The sequence below is a fragment of the Anopheles coustani genome, chromosome 2, assembly GCF_943734705.1.
Source record: "Anopheles coustani chromosome 2, idAnoCousDA_361_x.2, whole genome shotgun sequence".
Lineage (NCBI taxonomy): Eukaryota > Metazoa > Arthropoda > Insecta > Diptera > Culicidae > Anopheles > Anopheles coustani.
In genome coordinates this window covers 26,756,863-26,780,393 of record NC_071289.1, presented here as the reverse complement: position 1 = coordinate 26,780,393, position 23,531 = coordinate 26,756,863, and the positions used below count along the sequence as shown (strand labels likewise).

General features: G+C 45.5%; 1 protein-coding gene across 1 annotated transcript in view; it reads right to left on the bottom strand.

Annotated features, from left to right (window-relative positions):
* Positions 1-7,545: 7,545 nt before the first annotated feature.
* The window catches only part of LOC131264164 (ATP-binding cassette sub-family C member Sur), a 44,275-nt gene continuing 28,289 nt past the window's right edge, over positions 7,546-23,531 (bottom strand). Inside the window, exons 10-24 of the mRNA XM_058266452.1 lie at positions 22,392-22,653; positions 21,451-21,588; positions 20,980-21,119; positions 20,473-20,572; positions 18,289-18,761; positions 17,916-18,182; positions 17,702-17,790; positions 15,010-15,269; positions 14,543-14,764; positions 14,090-14,247; positions 10,741-11,261; positions 9,978-10,105; positions 8,518-8,809; positions 8,055-8,251; positions 7,546-7,938 (exon numbers count right to left, since the gene is read on the bottom strand). Of these exons, the coding sequence (XP_058122435.1) occupies positions 7,768-7,938; positions 8,055-8,251; positions 8,518-8,809; positions 9,978-10,105; positions 10,741-11,261; positions 14,090-14,247; positions 14,543-14,764; positions 15,010-15,269; positions 17,702-17,790; positions 17,916-18,182; positions 18,289-18,761; positions 20,473-20,572; positions 20,980-21,119; positions 21,451-21,588; positions 22,392-22,653 (3,418 nt within the window). The 3' untranslated portion in view covers positions 7,546-7,767. The remainder of the gene's footprint in view (positions 7,939-8,054; positions 8,252-8,517; positions 8,810-9,977; positions 10,106-10,740; positions 11,262-14,089; positions 14,248-14,542; positions 14,765-15,009; positions 15,270-17,701; positions 17,791-17,915; positions 18,183-18,288; positions 18,762-20,472; positions 20,573-20,979; positions 21,120-21,450; positions 21,589-22,391; positions 22,654-23,531) is intronic.

Sequence of the window (23,531 nt, the reverse complement as noted above, 5' to 3'; positions counted from 1 at the left end):
AAGTAAAACAGCCAAAATAGTGATCTACAGTAGAAACTATACAGAGTATCACATACATTTTAATTCTAATTTTTGTTTGCTCCAAAAACAACAAATCTAACTTAAACACAAATGGTAAATAGAATCAATTACTTTTGTAACTCACTAACTATCATCACAAGAATCAGTAAGGTGGTCTAACTAAAAACAATGTGCTCCTCAAAAACAAGACCAAGACAATTCGACACATGTTCAGTTCTGCCCCAAAAATGTGTGTCTTGAAAATTGGGTGACAATTGGAATGCCATAACAGCATATCCCAAGAAGCCCAACACTCGCCTGGCGGTTGAGCAACGGCAGCCATAATGTGTGGGACAGTAGTTTACAGGTGTTGTCGATACCATCCCTCGCACCCTCGCGTGTCGTCTGTTGCCCTTGTATCTTTGTCTTACATCGAGCGCCCGCAGGGTGGTGCAATCTTCCGGGAGTTCCCCCTTCGGAACCGCGACATCTAACCTACATACATCGACGAGAAGACGTGAAGCCGCGGCCACCGCCTCTTATCAAGTGCCCACAACGGCACAAACGATAACGCCATGAATCGAACCAGCGCTTATCGAACGCGACGACGATGCGACACGCCGACAACAACAACGACCGCGGCCTGGACTGCTTGTAAACAATCGTTTGGTTTTAAAGAAATTAAATTCGTATCGTTGCGCCGCCGCCGTTTGCCCGGGCTGTTGGTGGTGGTCCCTGTCCCCCGGGTTTGTTGGCCCACACGGTTTCCAAACACCGACACACTGGCCCACCGCGGTCACCACCAACACCAGTAGTAAACTGGCGATAGGTTGTGAGACACTTCTTTTCGGAGCGCAGCTCGGCGGAACAAAACAACCACACCGAAACGGAGATCTTATGCGATAAGATCCCTTTCGATAACATTCCTTCGGTGACGTCATTCTGGATGGTCAACGCACGGTGGCACCAATGGACGGTGGCCGTTTCTAGCAACAGAAACCACTCACGAAGCACGATGGGCAAAGGAAATCAAGGCCTCCCCACACGGTGATGGCCTTTGGCCCAGAAGCACGCTGCCCGACTGCATCGGGTGCATCGGATAAAAGTGCCCGGAGGAAACTGGCCGGGATAAGCAGAGCTAGAGCTCAACGGGACGGTTTATCGATTCCGTTATATGCACCCCGCGGACAGGGAAACAATGGCGCGGAAAACCACTCCAACGAATACCTACTTGAGATAGATTAAGTGATTGGTCCGTTGCACAGTGGAGTGGAGCAAGTAGGGTTAGGATGGAGGTGGGTTGCAGGGATTATCCCATTCCAGCACGCGATCGTTCGACAAGCCTTTCCTTTGTTCCACCGTGGACGGCTCGCGCGTAACATTGTTTCTTAGGAAAGTACTCGAATAGCTCGCGATATATAAGTCGTTGGGGTTAGTTCTGATAGTATTAAACGGGTTTCAAAATAAGATTCAATTTATACACAGTCATAAACAAGTACACAGCCCACGCTAACTTGTGATTTTCGATGTTAATGGCTTGATTAATGATGTTACATTACCAGCAACATTGGCAAGCCGTGAAAATTACTCCTTTTGACAACTCAAAGTTGCTATTGGCAACGACTGTGTTGGCATTCACCTGAAGATTCTATAAGCCAATGCGACCGAAAAACAGCTTTGTGCCAACGAATTTCCTATGTAAAGTGATGTAATTTTAGCTTTAATGTTCATGGACAGCAGAACTGGAAATCAAATCGTTGGGAAACAACAACTAAAGAAAACCTAAAAATTATTTCAAAACAGGATTATGTATTATAAAATTTAGTATTCAATAGTATAGAAAGTAGAAACTATGTCTTGTTTTACAAAAATATTGATTATTCACGAATTGTAGATAGCCTTCCCATTATCATCATCATACATTCTCAACTTTGTGGTAGTGTAAGAGCACTTAGAGTGGTGCTAGTACCAATAGTGGTTGTAATGTACTTACTCTAGCACAAAATAAATACAATGGAAGTATTTGTTGTTCTATGAAATGTTCTTCGATTTTTCGCAGAGTGTTTAGAAGATAAACCTTCTCATTCCGTAATAAATTAAGGCTCCAAAATTAATATTTTGTGCAACAGGCGGCCGGATTTCTTAAGAATTTATAAGGTATGCCATGATTTCCTTAAGGCTATAAATTAATGCAAAATAAATTGGTTTGTGAGAGGTTTATGAGGCCAATGCAGTTGTCTATGACCAAGAAAATGCATTGGTTTATGAGTAATTTTGCCATTCTTTTTGAAAAACGCTACAAAAATAAGTCACAGTCAAAATATATTCAGTCATTTCCAAGTACTATCTCCACTATAAGAACGCGATACCACAACAATAGGAACCATACCACCATTACAGGAATAAGCAACTAGGAAGGAAAAAAAAGGAAAATATATATCTTTCCGAAGAAAAGCCGTGTTTCGATCGTAATTGGTATAAATAAGTAAAATATTGTGTTCTAAACACTCATAAATTACATCATATTGTTAGTTACACGACTAACTGCACAACTGTTGGTACCGTTACCGTAGTTCGTTTATTGGTTTTGCAGTTCCTTTTCATCGTTCCCTTTAAACTCGTTAAATCCGTCACCCGAATGTTGTGATAACGGCCGCCCTAAGGGGCAACATTTCGCGATACACAGGTTCAACTTGTTGCAACTTTTGCACGTGCCGCTCGCATCGCTTATCGACCATCGGAGTCACCGCGGTTTCGATCGTAAAGCAGCGTCCCTTATCTAACTCGCAAACTCCCAATCAGCCCCCCTTCCTGTAGCTACACCAACGGTGTTATCGGGAAATCATCTAGCAATCACATCAAATCCACTGCGGATGGATCTGTCACGCCTCAGCCGTTGGGCAGAGATATGGTTTGCATTGCTGGCGTTATCGTGTTTCGGAATGCGGGCAAAACAGGGGGGAGGGTGAAGGCTTAATTATGATGAGCATCGCGTGCTCGTGTGTAACGAATGACTTAATGAGCCTAATGAGTCCGGCGAGAAGTGGGGCGTCAACATCCTAGTGGTTGATTTGATTAGATTTTCCGCAGGCTTTAGGACCGAGCCTATTATTGCATTGGAATAATTGTATCCTCATTGTATCATATTGTTTTATACTTTTCTTATAAATGATTAGATTATGTAAAGAAAGTGAATTAATATAAAAGGGCGATACAATACTTTCACTTTTCTTATTTTATCAAGCCATTTGAAGTAAACCCATAACCATAATTATAAATAGTTTGCGGAAATTGTTTAAGCATATGACTCATGGTTTTCATCCTCAAATATGATAGGAATGCGTAAAAACTTCCAACACATCAACGAAATCCACAATAAAGATAGTCACATAAAAATTACTTCTTTTAAAACAAGTATTCATCGTTATCTTGCACTGTCTTCCATCCTTCCGGATGTTTTTACTCCATCGTACTAACTTCTGAACTCAAAGCACTCGACTGGCGGAAAAAGTTGCATCAACTACGAGTTGTTTTCATCAAATCAATGTCGTTATTTGGCCAGGCAAAAGCGCAAAACCTGTAATCTGTGGTCGAACATAAAAATAAAAACCCAACTCCAGCCAACTGGTCCCGATCGACTCACAGATCTCTCACGGCTACCAAAACTGACCGGGATGCTTTTTCCACACAGTTTTCCCCTCTTTCCATAACTCTTTCCGCATCTCGCAGCAGTGAAACATAACGATCTGCTTTGGTCGTTCCAATCGTCGTTTCTGCTGCACGCTGCACTATTCCGTCGCTCAAGTCTGCGGGTCGTAAATCAGAATGCAATTTATAAAAGATGACCTAATACGATACGGTTCCGGACTTTTTTCCTCTCTTTTGCCGTTCCTTTCTTGATAACTCAGTCCGTTGGGTGTGCATAAAAATCCCTCGGTTAGTGGTGTATGTTATGGCACTTGTAGTAGATCATAAACCAGTTTCGATGGGGTGCAAAAAATAGCTCACTCTTTCACCGTTGCGACTTGCCGGTCGCTATCATAATCATAATCGTAATAATGATAGTAATGGTAACGGTAATTCTTCCAGAACTTATTGCAGGCTTGTGTTTTACTACTCCTCAGAGAATGCCATATAGACAATCTGAACTTATAAAATAAAACGCAATTCAAACAGATGGAAAAGGCATCTTTTTAAGAGTAGAACCGAATCAATACTGTGTTTAAACTCGAATAGATAAACGTCAGAATGTCTTGATTAAAAATACAGAAAACCAGAAAACAATTTGATGTTAGCAAACAAAACATAATTGTCATGTGGTTTGAACAATCGCAGTAAAACTAACATGTTCCGTAACTTCTTCCTTCCGCCATCAATGTTTGACTGCATTTCTAAAGAGCATCCTCATCCGAGCGGCAAAAACTCGCAACTTGTCATTAGTGCATACTTAATGAACACCCGCATAATGTTTCCGTTGCACGAAAACAAAAACAGCCCGTCAAATGAACAACCCTGTGGTTGTCCCTTGGCTCGGGAAAGTGTGCGAAAGTTGGACGCCAGTTTTACACGCGGCATCCGGGGGAATCATTATTTCTGTGCAGCGTTCCAAAAACAGCGTTGGTACATTAACAACGGAAAATCTCGGGTTTTGAATAGGGGCTGTTGTATCAGGTAGGGAACAAAATGCCGAGTTACGACACAGGTGAATGAAAAATTTATTTCAATGTATAAAAAGTATAAAAGGACAGTTAATCTGATAATTTTGAACAAGATTTTAATGTGATAAATAAAAAATGTGTATTTATTCGCATCTCTGGTCAAGTATAAACATTTCTTGTGTTTTACAGCACAGTAAAATTCGTTGACAACCCACAGTAAAATTTGAATAAATCCAAATAACCGACAAAGAACCATCGAGAACCTTGTTGGAATTTAAACTGTTTAGTCAAGGACTCAATGCCGTAATCGCTCCCTAGGAAGTTTGATTTTGACACACGTCTGCGGCTTAATGCGTATTGAACCATTTTCACGCTGCATAAACTCCGTGACCGAGAAGCTGCACAGAATGAACGACACTATCAGAGCCCCCCTTTTGCTGCATGATTATCGAGCGCATATTTTATGCTGCCCCGACCGAGCCCTTGCGCCCCATGGCACGCCAAAGTAACCGGAACTGGCGAACGCCGGATATTCTCCGAGCTCCAAGTGGTGTGCCTCCCGTGCGAAGGCCATTGGATTCCGGGACGAAATCCGTAGTGCCATTTGCCTGCCATTCACGGCCGGGTTTTGTCGATTCGGCCAAGGCCACGAATGGGCCACGATTTCCCTAGTAAAGCGACCGCTTGTCCTATTCCTCCTTGGGCTCCTTCAGCCGAGCGGCACTGTTTGGGTATTCGTTTCTTTTTTCTTTCCCTCCTCCCCTTCTCCTATGCGACACGGTTCGCTCCCCACCCGCGGACGAGCAGTACCGTTGGCCAGCCACACCAAAAAGCACCAGGGGAGGCACAGGTTCATGCGGAGCATGGAAATTGTGTCATTACCATGCATAAATATGATTACGAAAGCCACGGGCCGGATGAGGCGCAAATCGTCACTAAGACAAAAGCGCCGCAGCGGGAGAAGCGCCTTCGCCCCGCCAAACGACCGCCGCCGATCAAATGGATGAAAATTCTGCGGAAAATCTGTTCGCAAGAATGTTGCAAAACTGCGACCGGCTCTTTTGCGAGAGGATCAAACCAGCGAAGGGTGTCCGATGCAAATAGATGAGTTTGGCATGGGTTACTTTTAAAGTTGTTGTGTTGACTTGCCACGAACGTTTTGTTATCTAAATAGTTGTGGTTTTAATTCAGTTCATAACATATTGGGCCAAAAACCAATCCTGATTTTCAGTTGCAATTGCCTTTAGCTAAATTATTTAATTCAGTTCATAGTATATTTGACACAAAATATAATTTACCACAAAAATCAATTCAAATGAATATGTGATTTTGAAGAAAATAGAACTGAAAAACGCTACACAAAACTAAGAATGAAAAAAGCAAAGTCATTAAAAGTTTTATTTGTGAAAACAGTTTGCGGACTAAAGTGTGCAGTTTACAGAAAGTCGTCTCTGAGATAAAAACCACATAAAGACAACCAGAATAAAGGAATGTTGGGTGCAAAAAACTTGTACCAAATAAAACGAGCTACCAGCTGGTTCCGTTTAACAATTCGACAAGGAAAAAAACAAACGAAAACAGCCATCTTCCAATCCTTACAATTCACTGCCAGTTCATGGGCGCTTCATAATGCATAGAACCTGCCGAAGCCCCATGAAAGTAATCTGTAATCTGTGCAACAATCTCATCTTCAACCCTTAACCAACCAGACGAGTTGCTACCTTGCGCCGCACGCCATCTCCCCTTGTTGCACCCGGAAAACTTCCAACGGAAGCGGGATAAAACAAAAAAAAAGCATCTCCACCTCGCGAAACGGTCCTCATATGGTTTGACGGTACTTGAATTGAATATTTTATTAAGTGCATCGTGCAGCAAACGGAAAACGGCATCCGTACGGCGATCAACATTTCCGGCCCGACCTGCGCACATGGTGGTTTTTCCGAAAGTGGAACGTTTGCATCTTCCGTGCGTGCTCCGCGAGAACGGCTGCGGCGAGATTTCCCTGCTGCTGGTTACTTGATATATTTTACTTGAAGTGCAGCGAATCATCTTTGCTTCCTTTAGCTCGTTAGCCATCGACTTTTACTAAATCGAATAAAAATTCTTGCAAAGGTATGGTCTTCGTTGCAGAAGCAATTGCAACGTAGATTTATCGATTCGAACTAACCGATGCAATATGCAATTACATTCACGATTATCTTTATTTCAAATGTGGTGAAGATATCTTTTACCATCGATGCCATCGTTGTTTCGTGGGAAGTACATATTTATGGACATATGATGTATTATTTAAGTAGCAAAATTAATGGTAGATATGATCAAACCATCTTACCCTTACCCAACCATCAAATTCGACAAGCGCCGATTTTCAACGTTGAATCTTTTTTGGGATTGTTCTGCTGAATGTCTGCTGCAATGTATATAACATCTTCCTACTATCTAAAATTCGACAAAAAACAGAACATTGATTAATCATTCAAGCCGTTTTACTGTAATTTTATATTGTGTTTAATGCGATTTTTCATGAATAATAATTTTGCATTCGTAATAATTATAATAATAATAAATTTGTATCGAAAACTTTATACAAAATTAATAGAGATGTGAGGCGTGAATCCTTCGTAAATTTAAACTTGCTCAATTATACAATTATTTTTTAATATTCTTACTTAAGCTTAAATTTTCAAGCTCTTTTTTGCAGAGAATTAAGGCAGATTTAAGGTTTACGTTATACGTACGGTATCGTGCAGGTTATTGGGCAGTGTAATACAAAATTAAAATAATTTAAATTATGTAGATACTGGCCACTCGGTTGTTTCTCAATGGTAAATTCTAATTGTTATCATACAAAAGAGAAAATTTCCGGTTTGAATAAAAAATAGGTCGTTGAGTTTTTATTACAACAGTGTTGTTGAAGTATTTATATTTGTCGATCCATTTACACAACATCGCACAACATCTTTTCGATGTTCCCTCCCTAAACAAGGCTCGCCCTTGTCGAAGCATCGGATATAAGAGCATTAATTATTCCTTTGGCTCTAGAACCAAGGAGGTTCGTTGACATCTGCATCCTTCTTCCGGTTGTGTTCGGCTATCGCCATCCCATTTTTCACCCATCATCCTCCAATATCGAGTGCTGCTGGTGATCGTTTGCCTTCAGCATCGCACCGAACTTGCTGCCCGCCGTCCCGGCCAGCTGCCGCGGACATCCGTCCTCCACGATGCGGCCCTGCTCGAGCACCAGCACCCGATCGTAGTCGAACAGCGAGTGAAGCCGATGCTATGCCGGGAAGAGGGAACCGTGGCACAAAACATTAATTGCAATTAAATCCAAAATACACCCACCCACCCTTTCCGACAACGATCAGGTACACTTTCCCTCCCTCACTCCCTTACCGCTATCGTGATGACCGTCCGGCCCTTGAACGCTTTCTTGGCCGCCTGGAGCACCAGCTTTTCCGTGTCGGTGTCGAGCGACGAGGTGGCTTCGTCCAGCACCAGGCACACCGAGCCACGGAGGATGGCCCGTGCAAGGCAGAACAGTTGCCGCTGGCCGCTGCTGAAGTAGTGCTTGTCGTCGGATATTTTTGTGTCTGTGGAGTCGTGGGTGGAAAATAAGATACAAAGGAAGCAATCGGGGGGTTAGGTTCATGTTGAACAGATTGGATTAATTGCGCTCTGTTGAGGGTTAAAGTTGGCAAACGCTGGTCGGGCAACGTGTTTCTTGAACGCTTGTGACGACTTGCTCATAATTTTCACAAGCAATTTAATTCGATTAAAATAAGGTTGTAGCTAAATAAATGATAACTTGGAGAAATCAGATTCAATATTGATATTTCCAGTTGGACCGCAGCCATACCTAAACCGTTTGGCAACGCGTGTACAATGCTCTTCAGCTGCGCCAGCTCTAAACAGTTCCACAGCTCCAGGTCGGAAAAGTGGCCCCGGGGGTCCAGATTTTCCCGCACGCTGCCCCCGAACAGCATCACCTCCTGCGGGATGATTGAGAGCCGCGAGCGCAACTCGTCCGTGTGCAGTCCGGCAATGTCAACGTCATCGATCAGAATGCGACCCCCGGTCACCTCCAGCGCTCCGAACAGCGCCAGCGCAAGGGACGATTTTCCACTGCCGGTGCGTCCACAAATACCGAGCTGCAAAGGGAAAACAATCGGAACAAATGAAAAACATTAGAACACTCGATCCAACCCGCTGGCAAACAGTCCACTCCGGGGACGCAACTGACAACTGACACACGTCAGCGAACAAGTGCAAGGATTGGGTGATGGAAACCATGGCAACGCCGTGGAAAAACGGTGGTAGCACTCGTTCAGTCCAATCGTTCAATCGTTAGTGTGAACTGGTGGAAAAGTAGTTTTTAATTTCGTAATTTGTCATTCGGAACATTTTATTTATTTTGACAAGTGCACAGGAACATCTAACGACGGTCGACGGTGTCTGAAAAAGAAGCTGTTAACCGGAACGGACTAATTCCTAGTCATCAATTTCGCACCCGATTCTACGAAACATTTCCACCCCGCGCTCGGTACCCATCGTTCCAGTTACCAATTCAACCCACCCTTTTCCCGACCCCGACGGTATGTTTCGAAAGCGAACACCAACGAGAGCCTGGTAAGGTGAACTATCGCAGGAAAGCCATTTATTTACAATTTCTCGTTTCAGCATCGCTTTCCCAGTTGGTCCTCGGACCATCCTTGAAGCTACTCCGTCCCTATCGGCGAGGGGTTCTGGGTTCGATCGGTGAATCACTCTTCAACCTTTTGCCCGGATGTGCTCTAACTGGAGCTTCTTAGTAAATATTCCATCCCGGGTATTCCCCTAGACCACTCGCCCACCGATGTAAGCGGAGATCCCCCGTTTCCGTTCCCGGGTTCCACCCGAAGAGTCCATTAGTTGGCGATGTTGCCACCCGGGCATGGAAACTATCGCGAGAGCATGGAAGTTATCGGAACCATTCCGGTGCCGGAACCGACTGTCCCATGGCTGGGCAGTGTAAAAGTAGTCATTTAAATAATTAATTGTACGGCGTTGTCGAGGGTGTGGATGTGCACGGGTAAAACAAGCACAGGCTATCCTCTTTACGCATTCCCTGTCTGCTCTGCGAAAACCTGGTGAACAGAGCCTTGGCCATCGGACGCTTCTGAAACCTCTTGGAAACAACCTCCCCGATTTGCAGAAGCATCCAATAGCAATGGAAACCACCATCGGTAAGAAACGGGTGTGGGTGCAACAAGAGATACGAGAGCGTGTTTTGTTTTGTGCCATTTGGTGTTGTTCTGTGCAAACCCGACTTTCACTTACCCGCTGGCCCGCCGGGATGGTTAAATTCAAATTTGCGATTATGTTCTCCTTTTGATTCTCGTACCGTAACGATACGTTCTCGAACACGATGTCGCCTTTCAGTGGCCAGGATATCGGGACGCTTTTATCTGGCGGACGAGGGAGAGAGAAAGAGAGAGAGAGAGAGAAAGAGTAAAAAGTGATGAATTGTTTAATGGACGGAAGACGGTTCAGTTTTCCCGAACAAAATCGAATGCTGAATAGTTAGATCATTTCCTCCAACTCTGTCACCGTGGAGGTACGCTACCTGCTACCTTTGACATGAAATGAAACCTTTTCCAATGCAACCGGTCTCCCGGAGCGCTTCGATCGGAAAGGGTACTAATTCTTCTGGTGCACTTTTCGCTCGGCGCTTGGCACGACAAACTCTCCGGCATCTGCGCGCATTACGCATGCAGAATGTAATCGATATGATTTTCCATCATCTATTCCTCCTTCATAATACTCCAACGGACGGAAGAGGAAATATATTCCCGACGAAAGGACGATGGATAATTCAGGAAGTCCCTTCATGGCGGAAACAAAAGGGAAAATATCACTACCAGTAGCACTGACACTGTCCCCGCCGGGGTTGGAATGGTTCATCAAAGATTAAGAAGTTGCGTTCGCTGCTAAACCCGATGCCGGGAAGCTACTGACTCCCGGATGAAACCCCGTTCGGGGCACAAACATCGATCGGTTCGGGAATGATAGTTCCGCCGGGCAGGGCGAACGCGAGACTTACAGGAACAAGACTGGGCTCCACCCGGCCCCACCGAGGTGCCCCTGGAGAATGGTCGGTGCCTGCGCGGGAAGTCATCAGCCGCTCGCAACCGTCCCGGCCCGCGTCGCTCGTCCGTCTCAATGAACGACTGGATCCGCTCGACCGCACCGCCATACATTTCCATCTCGGCGAACAGCTTCACCACCCAGTTCAGGTAGATCGGCACCAGCATGGCGTAGTTGATGGCCAGCCCGATCAGCGACGAGCTGGTCGAGTGTGGGCGCAGGCTGGCCGTTATCAGCGCCGTCAGGATCGCCACGAACACGATGGCCGCCCCGAGGTAGTCCAGCGCGATGCCCAGCCAGCGGTTGCTACAGTTGAGCGCTATCTGCGCCACGTTGTTCGCCTCCATGCGGCGGAACAGGACCTCCATGAAGCGTGCCTCCTGCCCGAACGCCCGGATCGTCGTCACGCCCTCGATGGTCTCGGAGAAGTGCGCCAGGATGGGCGAGTAGGTGATGCTCTCGATGCGCTGCAGCTCCCTGTCGAGCGGAAAAGAAGAGGGAGGGAAATCAAAAATGGAAAAGAAACCTCCCTCCGACCGATGTTCGCCAAGATCGTGATGATAGCCGGTCGGTCCAACCACTCCGGATTCCCGGAGTGCACCGGAAGTGAAAGATTCTTTCAATTATCTTCTCCGCTGCAAACTTTCCCCCCGTTTGTTCGACCTCGCTCTCTTCCATTCGGTGCTCATCTTTAATGCACTCACCGGAAATGGTGTTCGAATACAAGGATAGAGGAGGTAAGGGGGTTGTTTCCGATGCTTTCAGTTTCCCCCCACGTCCAGTGTACTTAGGAACTCGTTTCTTTTCGAATGTACAGCAAGGTAACCGATACTTTTCATTCATCACCACCCGGTGATGTTCGGCGAACCCAATTAGCCGCTACTTCAAAGTTAATGTCCAGCTTGTTAGAAAAATGTATTCGTGTTGTTTTTCCTCCCTCAATCTAAGGCAGTTCAGCCAACTTCAACGTGGCTCCAAACTGCACAAGTTTTACATCCGTTGCGCAAAAGGCCTGTGCGAAGGTTAATATTTTAGAAAAATCCAACAAAAGTAATCTAACTTGATCCGATTGCCAAGTCCAACCCAAAACCGGACACGTGTTTCTCGCAACGGAAGTGGGAAAGGCGTCCGACAGGCAAAACTTACCAACTCGACTCTTTCCCAGACCTACGGGAAGCTTTCAGGCTAACGAGACCCATGTCAATTCCTGTCCTGTGTGAAGTCCGTCCGAACCACACACACACATATATATATCGGGTGCTGCTGACGCTGGACAACCGATGAACACGTGTTCCGGGCGGTCCGACGAAAAACCCAACCTGCCATAGATCATGGCTCCGTACCGTGTGGCCGGTGGCCTAACGATACCACTTATGTGTCATCCCCGTGTTCGCCCCCTTTGTCGGGGCGATGAAAGTGCACATACAAAGATAATCTCATCGGAAACAGAAGCCGCATGCACTTTTTCCCGACTCCGTGTTTTGTTCTTCCTCCTCCACCGGGACCATGGCAACTCGGCGTTAGCTTTCCATTTCGTTACAAAGGCAGTCACCGGGGCGTATCGAGTGTTCGCACGTCATTCCGGGAAGAACTCTACCCCAGAGTAGTTCCTGTCGAGGGAGAAAAACTTTCACCCGGTATCCTATGCCTCTTGACTTCTGCCAAGAAGATCTCGACACCACCGAAATTCGCCCAAGGCAGACATTCTTTGATGGAACCAATTCCAAACCCCATGCCGAGAATTGTAATAACTCCGAAAGGAAAATACTGTGACCCCGGAGCGAGGACTAAGGCTATAACTAACGTTATCTTTTACAATTTGCCGCAATCAAAATGGAAGTAACGCATACGATGAACATATCGCCATAGAATGGTAAGCCTAAGAACTCGAAAACTTGCACGGCCTGTCGCACCAAGGTCCCGGGAAACCAAACCCAAACCGATTCCCCTGCTGTCAATTAAAGGCTCAGCCACTTCCCGCAAACCCGGAAGTTGTAATCAATTGCAATGAAAGTTAAATAACTTTTGATGCACCACATTTGTATTTCGCGCCCTTCCAAGGTTCGTTCTTGGGTGCGAGAGCACTCTCTACGCAAATTATAAATCAACTACTCTCGGTTGTCATCCCCCATGGGAGCACGATGCAGCATCGCAATCTTTCACCCATCCCTTGTGGATCAAAGAACGTCCTCCGAGGTTTAGATCTGGGCCACCCGGACTTAGATATTAGACGAAGTCGGCACCTTTGGTGCTACTGCCGTATTTCGCCAACGTGGTCCGCAAACTTCTGGTCCGTACGGGACGGGTAGGAAAGTTTCGACACAAAGTTTTGATACACCCGGAAGCTGCTCGAGGTGGGTTGAAGTTTGTACACGCTCGTCTGTTCCACCCGCTTCCTCGCTTCTCCTTCCTTAGCATCGGCAACAAAGGACGATAAAACATTCGTCTCCGAAGGTCCCACTTTCCGCTGGGTGAAGAAGTCTCCCAAGAATGGAATCAACCGTCCTTGCAAGTGCACTCGTTTGTGCATGTGCAAGAAGTGCATGGGTAGTATCATACGTGCAGTAAGTAAATGTTTCACATACGATAAATTGGTTGTCAACGGATGAGAAACTTCATTGTACCAGAGCCAGTCTGTGTCTAATTCAGCTGACAAAGGGAAAACTACAACCCGAACAAGCAAAGGGGATCATAAAACTTGGACTTTTTGCTGTTTTTTCGTTAAAACCCTGTATTGGTTTTGTTTTCGTTGATTTTCCACCAATGAAATGACAAAGTTGAAATAATTAATTAATTAAAATATTACTACAACTATTTTAATAGATAAGACACCACTAGATTTTCGCATTGACTTCAATTAGTCTAATACACGCGGATGTTTTGAAAACGCTTTTGAAATAAAAAAAAAGGAAGGAACAACATTAAAATGAACATATGGCTTATAAAGATTGCCAAAAAAATTTAGGAATAAATAGTAAAACAAATCGAATCGTTTTAGACGATGCGAATAAAATGATGAATAAATAAAACAAAATAAATGACATTAAAATGATCTTTCCTCAATATTTTAAACTTCATAATAAGTTACTTTATTAATTTAGATCTTCGCTAACTGCTGCTGGAAATCCACTATCCAACGTTATCGATGTTTGTTTATACAAAAATGTGTAACTACTAGTGGTCCAAGAGTTCTATAGAAGATCTTAAAATGATGCAATCAATTGGAGCTTTCCATATTCCCAACTAAATCCCGCTCAAACGGGTTTCATCTTAAAATTCTCGTAATCCCAAAGAACTCGGCTTACCTGGACGAGGCACGGTAGAATTTTTGCACCACGTAGTAAATGCCACAAATTGGTATTGTTAACAGGATGAAATACGGCGTTACGACACTGTTTATGAGTACGGCGCACAAGCACAGCAGGATGAATTGTAGCAGCTTTTGACTTGTTGCAGCGATTTTCTGTGAAAAGGGGGGAGAAAAGTAGAAGAGCAGAGAGAGTTTGAGAGGGGGTAAGGGAGGAGGGCTTGTACTGGCGATTAGGAGAGTTAGGGGTGATCCCGCATCGGTATGGGATCCCGTTTTGAGGATCACAGGAATCGAGAAGGACACCCCCCTTTACCAACCGGACGCTGATTTATGGATCAATTTGCATTTCCCTGAACCTGGTACGGAAAATTGCCAGTCCGGGTATTTGGCAGCTAGCACAGAAGACGGAACCGATTTTCACATGGTACCTCCCCACAAAGCGTCTCACCTTATCGACGACGGCGATGTCGACGCTGAGCCGATTCATGATCCGCCCCAGGGGCACGGATTGGAAGAAATGGATGGAATTCTGCAGCACCGATGCAATCAGCTCCCGATGCAGCCGCCTCCGGGCGTTGCTGCCCGCCCGCTGCCCGGCCGGGACGGAGATGGCGGCCAGCACGATGCATACGGCCGACAGTGTGACGTAGATGTGGAAGTGCTGCTCGATCTGGAACGGGAAAAAACGGGCCCAACGGAAAAGAACTATTCATTATCCGGGTGCTCCGGACCCCGGACCAACGCAGGACACCCCGTTCGATGGTCACCCCGCCCCCCGTAATGGCTTCGGTATGCAAATGAGTGGCCAAATTTGTGGCACCATCGAAAGGAAACGTCCCGGGTGCGCCAAGACCGATCCATCCATCGCGGAGAGGAGAGAAAACCTCTCGCCTCGAGCGTTCACCGGGTTATTACATCGAACGGTTCCTGGACGTTGGCGCGGGCTCGGACGAGCCGGGCCGTTGCCACCGTGGCCGACGTCTGATCCGTCCACTCCTGCAGCCAAAAGTCGGTGTACACCTTGAGGGCCTGCTGGGCGAGGGCGCTGAGGAAGAAGATGGCCACCATCTTGGGCCCGCACGATTTCAGATACAGCCAGTACAGGCGGGTTGGAATGCGGCCATATTTGCGCTCGTCGTCGTACAGCAGCCGATTCGACACTTCGCCCTCGCCGTCTGCGAATGGAAATTGGCCGGAAGAGGTCAGCGAAAAAAACACACAGAGGTGACAGATTTAAGGTTATTGATCTGAAGAGCACTGGAATGGCGACGGATTTGTGGTAAACTTACAACTTATGTAATTTTTTGTAATTGTAAAACAGAGCCTTTTATAGCCTCCATCACTTACACGTTAATCTCAGTTCTAATGTGATTTTTGAGTTCTTGGGGTTTCCTTATAATTATTGCTATTTTAATACATCGGCACTTGTTCCACAAGACTAACTGCCGTTTTACTTCACTTAAATGTTAAACTTGAATGCAGGTTACTGTAGTATCCCTTTAGTTTTTAAACGGCTCACGTAAGCTACAAGAACTATGTAAACAAAAAAGTTCTTCTTTGTACTGTGGTTGTTATCTCGGAAAATAACGGAACAGTTGTTTTTAGTAGATGGTTCGAATTTCACCAAATTTCAATCAAACTACATCGATAATAATAGCCTACTCTCTACTCATAACCTCCTCTCTAAAAGTCTTGCCTGCAACTGCCCTATTTCCTTTCTAACGTTTTCCATGTTATTTTACTAAGCCTTCTTTGATAATATGTTTATATTCTTTTCTAGCAGCGCTAGTACTGGTGATCGCAAATAACTAAATGTAACAATTACACTTATCCTGTAAGAGAAGTAGTTCTTACGTAAAGGCAAACTATGCATTACTCAATTTGATGAAATCCTTTTCCGGTTTTCGATCTAGAACAGCGTCGCTTAAAAGCAACCAAACTCATGCACTTACTTCAAACTGTAGACTTTTTGACAATGGAATTACTGGTAGCTGATTTTTTTTTTTCTTCACAAATACTCCGCATGAGTACACTTCCTTTCCCGTTGGCTCAGCTAAAAATTTCGGAAGCAGACATTTTGCGTTCAAAATGTCCACCATTGCAGCTGCATCCTAGCCCGACACTTGGTGACGTTCCAATTTATGATGCAATCGCATCTATGCGCCAGCCGCCATCGTGATCGTCATCGTCTGCGACCCAAAATGTGCCCGTTTCCCCTTCCTGCTCCCACTCCTTCAAAGCCTCGCTGCCGGAAGTGGCGCAACGAGAGCAAACGCGGAACCGTAAAACATAATGTACCATTATGCTAAAGCGCCCTGTCGTCGGCATTGGCAGTCGTGATGGTCCAAATCGCGGCCGACATTCCAGCAAATGGGAATGTTTTACTTTTATTCCCCCCTCCCGTGCGGAGAGAATCGGGTGTTTTTTTTTGTAATTTTTTTTCTATCCTACAATTTTTCCAGACGGAATCCAGAGCTTGGCTAGTGGTATGTCAAAATCCGATTATTGAGCGTCAGATTTACGTTCCAGCGAACGGCGCGAGCAGACGCAGCTAATCTCGCCTTCGCCGCACGGAACGGAAATCAACTTCAAGATCGAAGAGGAATGAAAAACTACACTCATACACACACACACACCCACACCCGGTGGAAGTGCATCGTGGTCGCGTGGATCCACACTCTCGTGCCAGTTTAAACAGCTTCCGGAATGCATAATCGATAAAATCCTTGCTGCCAAGTGGTTGCCACCATCCGGCAGTCGGCTTCCTCGAGCGCTCGACCCAGTGGATACGCCCTTCACTTCAAGTGGATTTGCTTCTCGGCACCCGGGGAAAATCGAGTGCATGCCAACATGAGTGAGGTTAACGGAGGGTCGAAAAAAAAGCCCAACCCCACACTCGGCGGAAATGTTCGTTCGCCGTACAGTTCATCGTGCGGGCGAAAAGCTGTCAATAGGGTAAATTGGTTGAGAAATTAGAGCCCGCGTCGCCGGAACTTTTGGCTTCGGCCAACAATGTGGCTTTGTGAGAAAGGAATTACGACGAGTGCGTTGCTTCCGGATTCCGATCGATAAGTGGACTTATTCACCGATCGTCGGTTTTCTCCGGGCTAGAAACATCCTTTCGCAAAAAAAGGGCTTTTAAAAATGTTCAATGTTCCTTCTTGAAGTACGACATCTCATTTCAAATTATTATATTGATATTATTAATGTACACATATTGTACAAGCACACTTTTCCGTTTAATTTCGATTTGACTATTAATATTCTGAATAAACGGTATTTGTTTTTCTTTGATTGGCACTTTCATAAACCTGCGTTAACAAAAAAATTAAGGCAATCAGACTCTCTCGGTCGATTTAGTATGGAATGAATCCATGCCTTGGTTATTTTCATTAGTTTCACTAAAAAAAGAAATAGACTGATGTAGTTTATTTAAAATAAGTATTCAAAAAGGGATGTGAACGTTGAAAATATTTCTATTTTAGTATATCAACTAGACTGGACTTCTTGTTCAAGATCATCGGTTTACAGTTTCAATTGACAGTTAATATTTCGTACGACAAAAAATCATCTTGTAATAAGATTAATTCATATCATCTCTACTTACCCACGGATGATTCCTCGGTGTCCTGGCTGTGCCGTGAAATCGTCGACAGGAGGCGTCTTATCGAACGGTGTCGTTCCTTCGGAATGCTCCTGCAGCGGAAATTAATTTGTATCCCACGCACAAACAAAGGAAAGAAGATAAAAATCAGCACAACATGGAAAAATCCTTCACCAGTGTCAATGGGCGGAAGAAAAGCCGAGAAAAGGTTACAAACTTTAGCGAACTGGTCTTCCGGGTGCAGGAGCCCCGCGTCGCGTTCCGTTCCGCGTACGGACGGCCAAATTCGGTCGGGTTGGAGAATCGTCGCCCCCGGAACGACATCCTTCGGAGAAACTCTGGAATCCGGAATCCGATGGAGCTACGCTTCAGCTCGTCGTTACTATTTGCACCCGTCTCACTGCGACGCTGGTCACCTGTGTCCATCTCGGCCGTTTCGGATCCTTCCGGCTGCTGTTCGTCCGGTATTGCGCGGTCTTCGATCCTGTTAACGTAAAAGGTAGCGCACCGCAATTCCACGTGAGAACATGAAAGAATTTCCCCGTCACCGGGGGCATACGGAAGGAAAATCAGGAAAGGGGACCGTGTACCTTCGAAGTCCGGAAACGGAAGAAACTAACTGACCCGCACGGAATTGGTTGCCATCGTTGCCGGTGTTGCTGGTGCGGAACGGGCGAACTGCGCTGAAGGCGGTCAACGCCGTCGGAAAGGATACGTGACGCACCACGACCGCAGGTTGTCGCTGGGCAGCGTTTGGTTCGCTTCCGGTCGCCTCCTGGGTACCTCCGCTGCCCGTCCCAACGCCTGTCTGCAGAGAGAACGTTCGAAATACGCTCTGATGTCCTTGCGCGACGGCATTACCGATGACCGCGAGCGGTTCCCTCTGGATGGCGAGGGCCGTGGCGGGGGGTGAGTCCTTTCGCAGCCGGCTGGAAAAGTGCCTTCGAAGGGCGACGTTCGGCTCGTGGCAGTCTTCGATCGGCAGCGGAAAGTCGTGCGCGGCTAGTCGTGATCCGAAGAGGGTTCCCCGGTTCGCCAGCGTTCGGGAAAGGTAGAATGTGCGCTGGGGAAGAAGGCATCAGGGAGGAACTTTTAATTACGAAGTAATGGCATGTTGGACGATCGAAGGACATGTTTGGAATTGAGTAATGTGCCATCATTTCTCCTCCGTCAGTGATTCTCAACCACAATGGTTAACAATAAACATCGATATATAGAAACGGCTGATATTCATTTCTGTAACAAATATTTAAAACTTGGTTAAGAAATATCAAAGTATCTTCATCTTCTACAACATGGACTGAAGGACTTAGTAAAATTTTCTCTTTATCTACGAGAAAAGTCAGTCCTAAACGGATCTCTGGTTGCAAATATATTATTCTGTTCTTTTGTGTCTGAATTCGAAGGTCTAAAATAACTTCCTGTTTCCTTTTAACAAAAAGCCTATCGAACTTTCATCAAATCTACTAATATCTTTTTCAGCTTTAAACAAGCAAAACTTTATTTTCTTGTCTTTTTTTTTGTGCCCTTACAATATTTAACCATCCGTTTGACCGCATGATAATTGGACAGTTGAGAATCTCTACCGTACCAGATAGAGAATATACGGTTATATCAAAAAGAAGAAAAACATTTTCAAAATCCTTTACATCTTGACAAAAACTTGACCGTATAATCTTTATATGTTCAAAAAAAATTAATATCCTCTGTCTTATTACATAAATCAACTAAAAGATGTTTAGAAAATATACCAGCAAAATTTCATCTCATTTATTTTCATCCATATTTATTTTAGTTTAATTAGTAGGTACAACTAACTGCCAGAATAATTTATGACAATAATACATTCGTATAATACATGTATGATAGAAGCATTTGTTATCGTGTTTCCCAACGATTTAACATAGATAATACCAAAACACGAACAAACAGTACCGACCGTAAACAAGGGCACGATCGAAACTTTCACTCTTTTCGAATCTCCCAGCTGAGTGCAAAAGTTTTCGAAACAGATAACTGTTCGCTTTGCCAGTTTGGTCAAGCTTGAGGAACAATTATAAAATCCTACCTGCTCCATCGGGTGGGTTCGATAGGGGGAATATCTTTCACAATTTCCAAATCATCAACATCCCAGCGAGCAAATCGATCGGACCGGAAACTTTCTCCCAAAGTTTTGCCGCGCTGTTGTGTATGAATAAACTTTCCATTTCTATCTGATCCACATTTCCAAAGTGCCGCCCTGCTTTCGTAGGGCACAACCGAACCGATTTAGAACGGGCAAGTTAGCCGCAGTCCAAATCGTGGCAGGTCACTCGAACCATCTCCGTCTGGGCCGAGAGGGAGTTAAAAGTTTACACGTGAAGTAAAGTTTTGCCCCTCCTCTAAAACCGGACCCGTACCAACTTATAGCTGGTTTATTTTTGTCTGACTGAATTAATTTACTGCGGCCTAATCGACTCCATTGCTCGACTGGTATATGATGGTTTTCGATACTGATGCTGGTGGTCGTTGTTCGATTGTGTGGTCGACCAGAAGATGAATGCAATCGGGAAAGTTTCCCGGCTTAACGTGGAACATCTTTTCGTTTGAGTTTGCTTTTGTTTCAGTGTGATTTGAAATTATTTTTATATCAAAACTTGTACAAAACAAAAGTAACAGTGCGCCGTTTGGAAACATTCCCAGAATGTATTTGAATTGTTTATTGAGTCCATTTGCATCATTTCTCAAAATCCTACATTATTGTCAAAAGCGAAACTGTTTGCCTTTCCACTCACCTCCATAAAATCGTTTTCCTCCGCGGCATGACTTCGTTGAAAACCGATGCGTGAAATGTTCTTAAACAGCTTCCACCGCTCGCGTGCCGTACGTCCCGGACTGCTGTGGGCCAAATGTGAGGCATGATGTACCAATTTCCCCCGGGTGAAGGAAATGCATTAGCCGATGTGCGTAGGGAAAAGAAAGGTAAGGAAGCAAAAAATAAATAAACCCCAACCAAGCTTCTATCTAACGGCAAGCTCGACAACTCGTGATCCGTTTGTACGTTTTGCTGTTCGGTAGGATTTTCCAGCCAGCTTTCAAACTCGACAAGCGCAAGGTCCCGTTTCACAGCGCACTCCCACATCGTCGAAGCTGTTGCACTTCCGTTTCTGCTCGGAGGGTAAAACTTCCCGGGGTCGCCGGGTGAATTTCCCACCGAAGACAGATGTCCGACGTTGCCAAAACGCAGCCCGAACCGCGACACGGTGGCAAATGGACGGGACGATTTTCCGGCTCGTAATTACCTCGATTGTGCCTCGCTCGACTGCCGCTGCTGCTCCTTGGCGATAATTGCGTTCCACTCCCGCAGGATGTGCGGATAATTGTTCTCGATTTCCGTCAGCGAACCTGTTGCACTGACCGCGCCCTGCTCCATTGCGACAATCTGCGGTATTCAGGGGTGGGTGGAGGGGTTTTTCGCGAGGAGACGATGACGTCGGGCATGTTTTCCACATCACATCCATCCATCCATCCAATCAGTGCAGAAGAAACGTTGTGATTCGTGGAAAAGCAAAACGGTGGGAGGAAAAGAGAGGAAAGAGGCACGTGAACGAAGAGAGAAACCCCAAAAACCCGGAAAGCCATTAAATGTCCTGCCACGTGGAACAAACAAACAAAAGCAAAGAAAAAAAAAATCCGGAAAAGGGTAGGGAATCCCGGTCGGCCTCATCGGTCATCCGTCTTCTTTTCGATTCGATCGTTACGGTGTGACTTACATTGTCCGCTCGGTGCACCAGCTGGACGCGCTGGGTCACCAGGATGATGGTCCGTTTCTGGCGTGACAGCATCCGGTCGATGCCGTGCTCGAAAACGTACGTCGCAACCTCGTTGTCCAGGGCCGACAGTGGATCATCCTGCGGGAGTCAGTGATAGCAAAAGTCACAATACGGTCGGTGCTGCCGGCGGAAACTTCCCGGGGGGGAGAGGGCATTTATTTGTGCGCTACACTAAAGCAACCGAAAGTTGCTAGTGTACAAAATGGGAACGAAGTGCAAACTTGTGTTACATTTCCATGCGCCGTAATATAGGCAATTTTAGGGAAAGCGTTACCATGCGTTAGATCATGGGAGCTATTTTAAATTACTTTGGCAAAACCAGAATTCCCAAAAATTAAAGATACCAAGCAAATTATGAAATTAACAAAAAGGAAAAATTAAAGAATACATTTGAAATGATTATATAAGGTAGGTAATTTTAGGGCGACGAACTATAGATAATTTTACGGAAAGCGTTACAATACATTAGTTCTTGGAACTGTTTTAAATTACTTTTGCTTAAAAAGGATGCCCAAAAATTAAAGATGCAAAACAAGTTATGAAATTAATAAAAAGGAAAAATTGAAGAATACTTGTGAAATGAAATAATAGGTAATTTTAGGGCGCCGAACTATAGACAATTTTACGGAAAGCGTTACGCTGTGTTAGTTCATGGGGCTGATTCAAATTACTTTGGCAAAAACAGGATTCCCAAAAATGAAAGATGCCAAGTACGTTATGAAATAAACAAAAAGTAAAAATTAAACAATACATTTTAAACGAAAAAGCAAGCAACAAATCCGAATGGTTGAATGTAAAACTTTAGAAAACTTGACCCCTTTAGCTGTACTAGTGTACAAATAAAACCGTGGCACAAGACAACTGCAACCCGGGACGCTTACCAGAATGACCACGTTGGCCGACGAGTAGAGGGCCCGGGCGATGGCGATGCGCTGCCGCTGACCGCCGGACAGTTTGAGGCCACGTTCGCCAATTTCCGTCCCATCGCCGGCAGGCATCAGGTCCAGGTCGGGCTTCAGCGCACAGGCGCGCAGCACACGGTCGTACCGCTTCGGCCGGAAGCTCTCGCCGAACAGGACGTTCTCCCGGATGGTGGCGTTCTGGAGCCACGGTTTTTGCGGCACGTACGCAATCGACGAATATCTGTCAAAGTCGGAAAGCCGGGGGGGAACAAAGAACGTGAATTGTAGTCGTGCTAGCGGATGGCCAAGCCAGTCTGTCGGAACAAAACTGTCATGCTTCTTTTCCGGAGGGGCAGAAAAAACACGAAAGTACACCCTGTTTCATTTCGATAATGCATTTAACGCGATACTTCTAAGCCAACCGTTCGAACTCGAACACACAGTGGCCATACTCGAGCTCCACACGTAAAATAATACTAATTTCTAGCTTCCCTGTTGGAAAATAAAAACATAAATTAAAACGTTTGAAGTGATAAAACCCCTTTTTCACGCTACGACGAGACGGTAAACGCTTCATACCCGTACCATTCGTCGGACAAATCGTTTAAGTTGATTGTCGATGCAACACGGTGCTGCACTTGAAAATCTATTAACCTCGCGGTTATGTTCCGCTGGGGAAACGATCATCGCACGGAGCATCGGCAAAGCACCACCATGCAGGCCGGAAGTAGGTTAAAACCCTGCGGCAACCCACAGCCTCGTCGAAACTCGTTCCGTGGAACCGTCACGCCACGTGCCGCGTCGAAAGTGGGAAAAAGAACTCGAATTAAGTTCACAAACAACATCTCCACTGAGCCCCGGAAGGGTTCCTTCCGCCAAACCACGGTACACGGCAGTGATTTTCAACTGACCGGTGTTTCACAATCTATTGTGGGTTGCCACCCACCCGCTGGTGGTACGATTTGTCCTTTCCTGTTTTTTCGCTTCGCTTACGCTCGCTGTGGAGGAAGGCGAAAGTGAAGCTCCACTTCGTCGGGGTGGGATTCGATTAACGACCGTTTTCACCACGGGGCGGTGTGTGGAGTGTATTGCATGCACTTGGCGTGACTGGTCGTACGA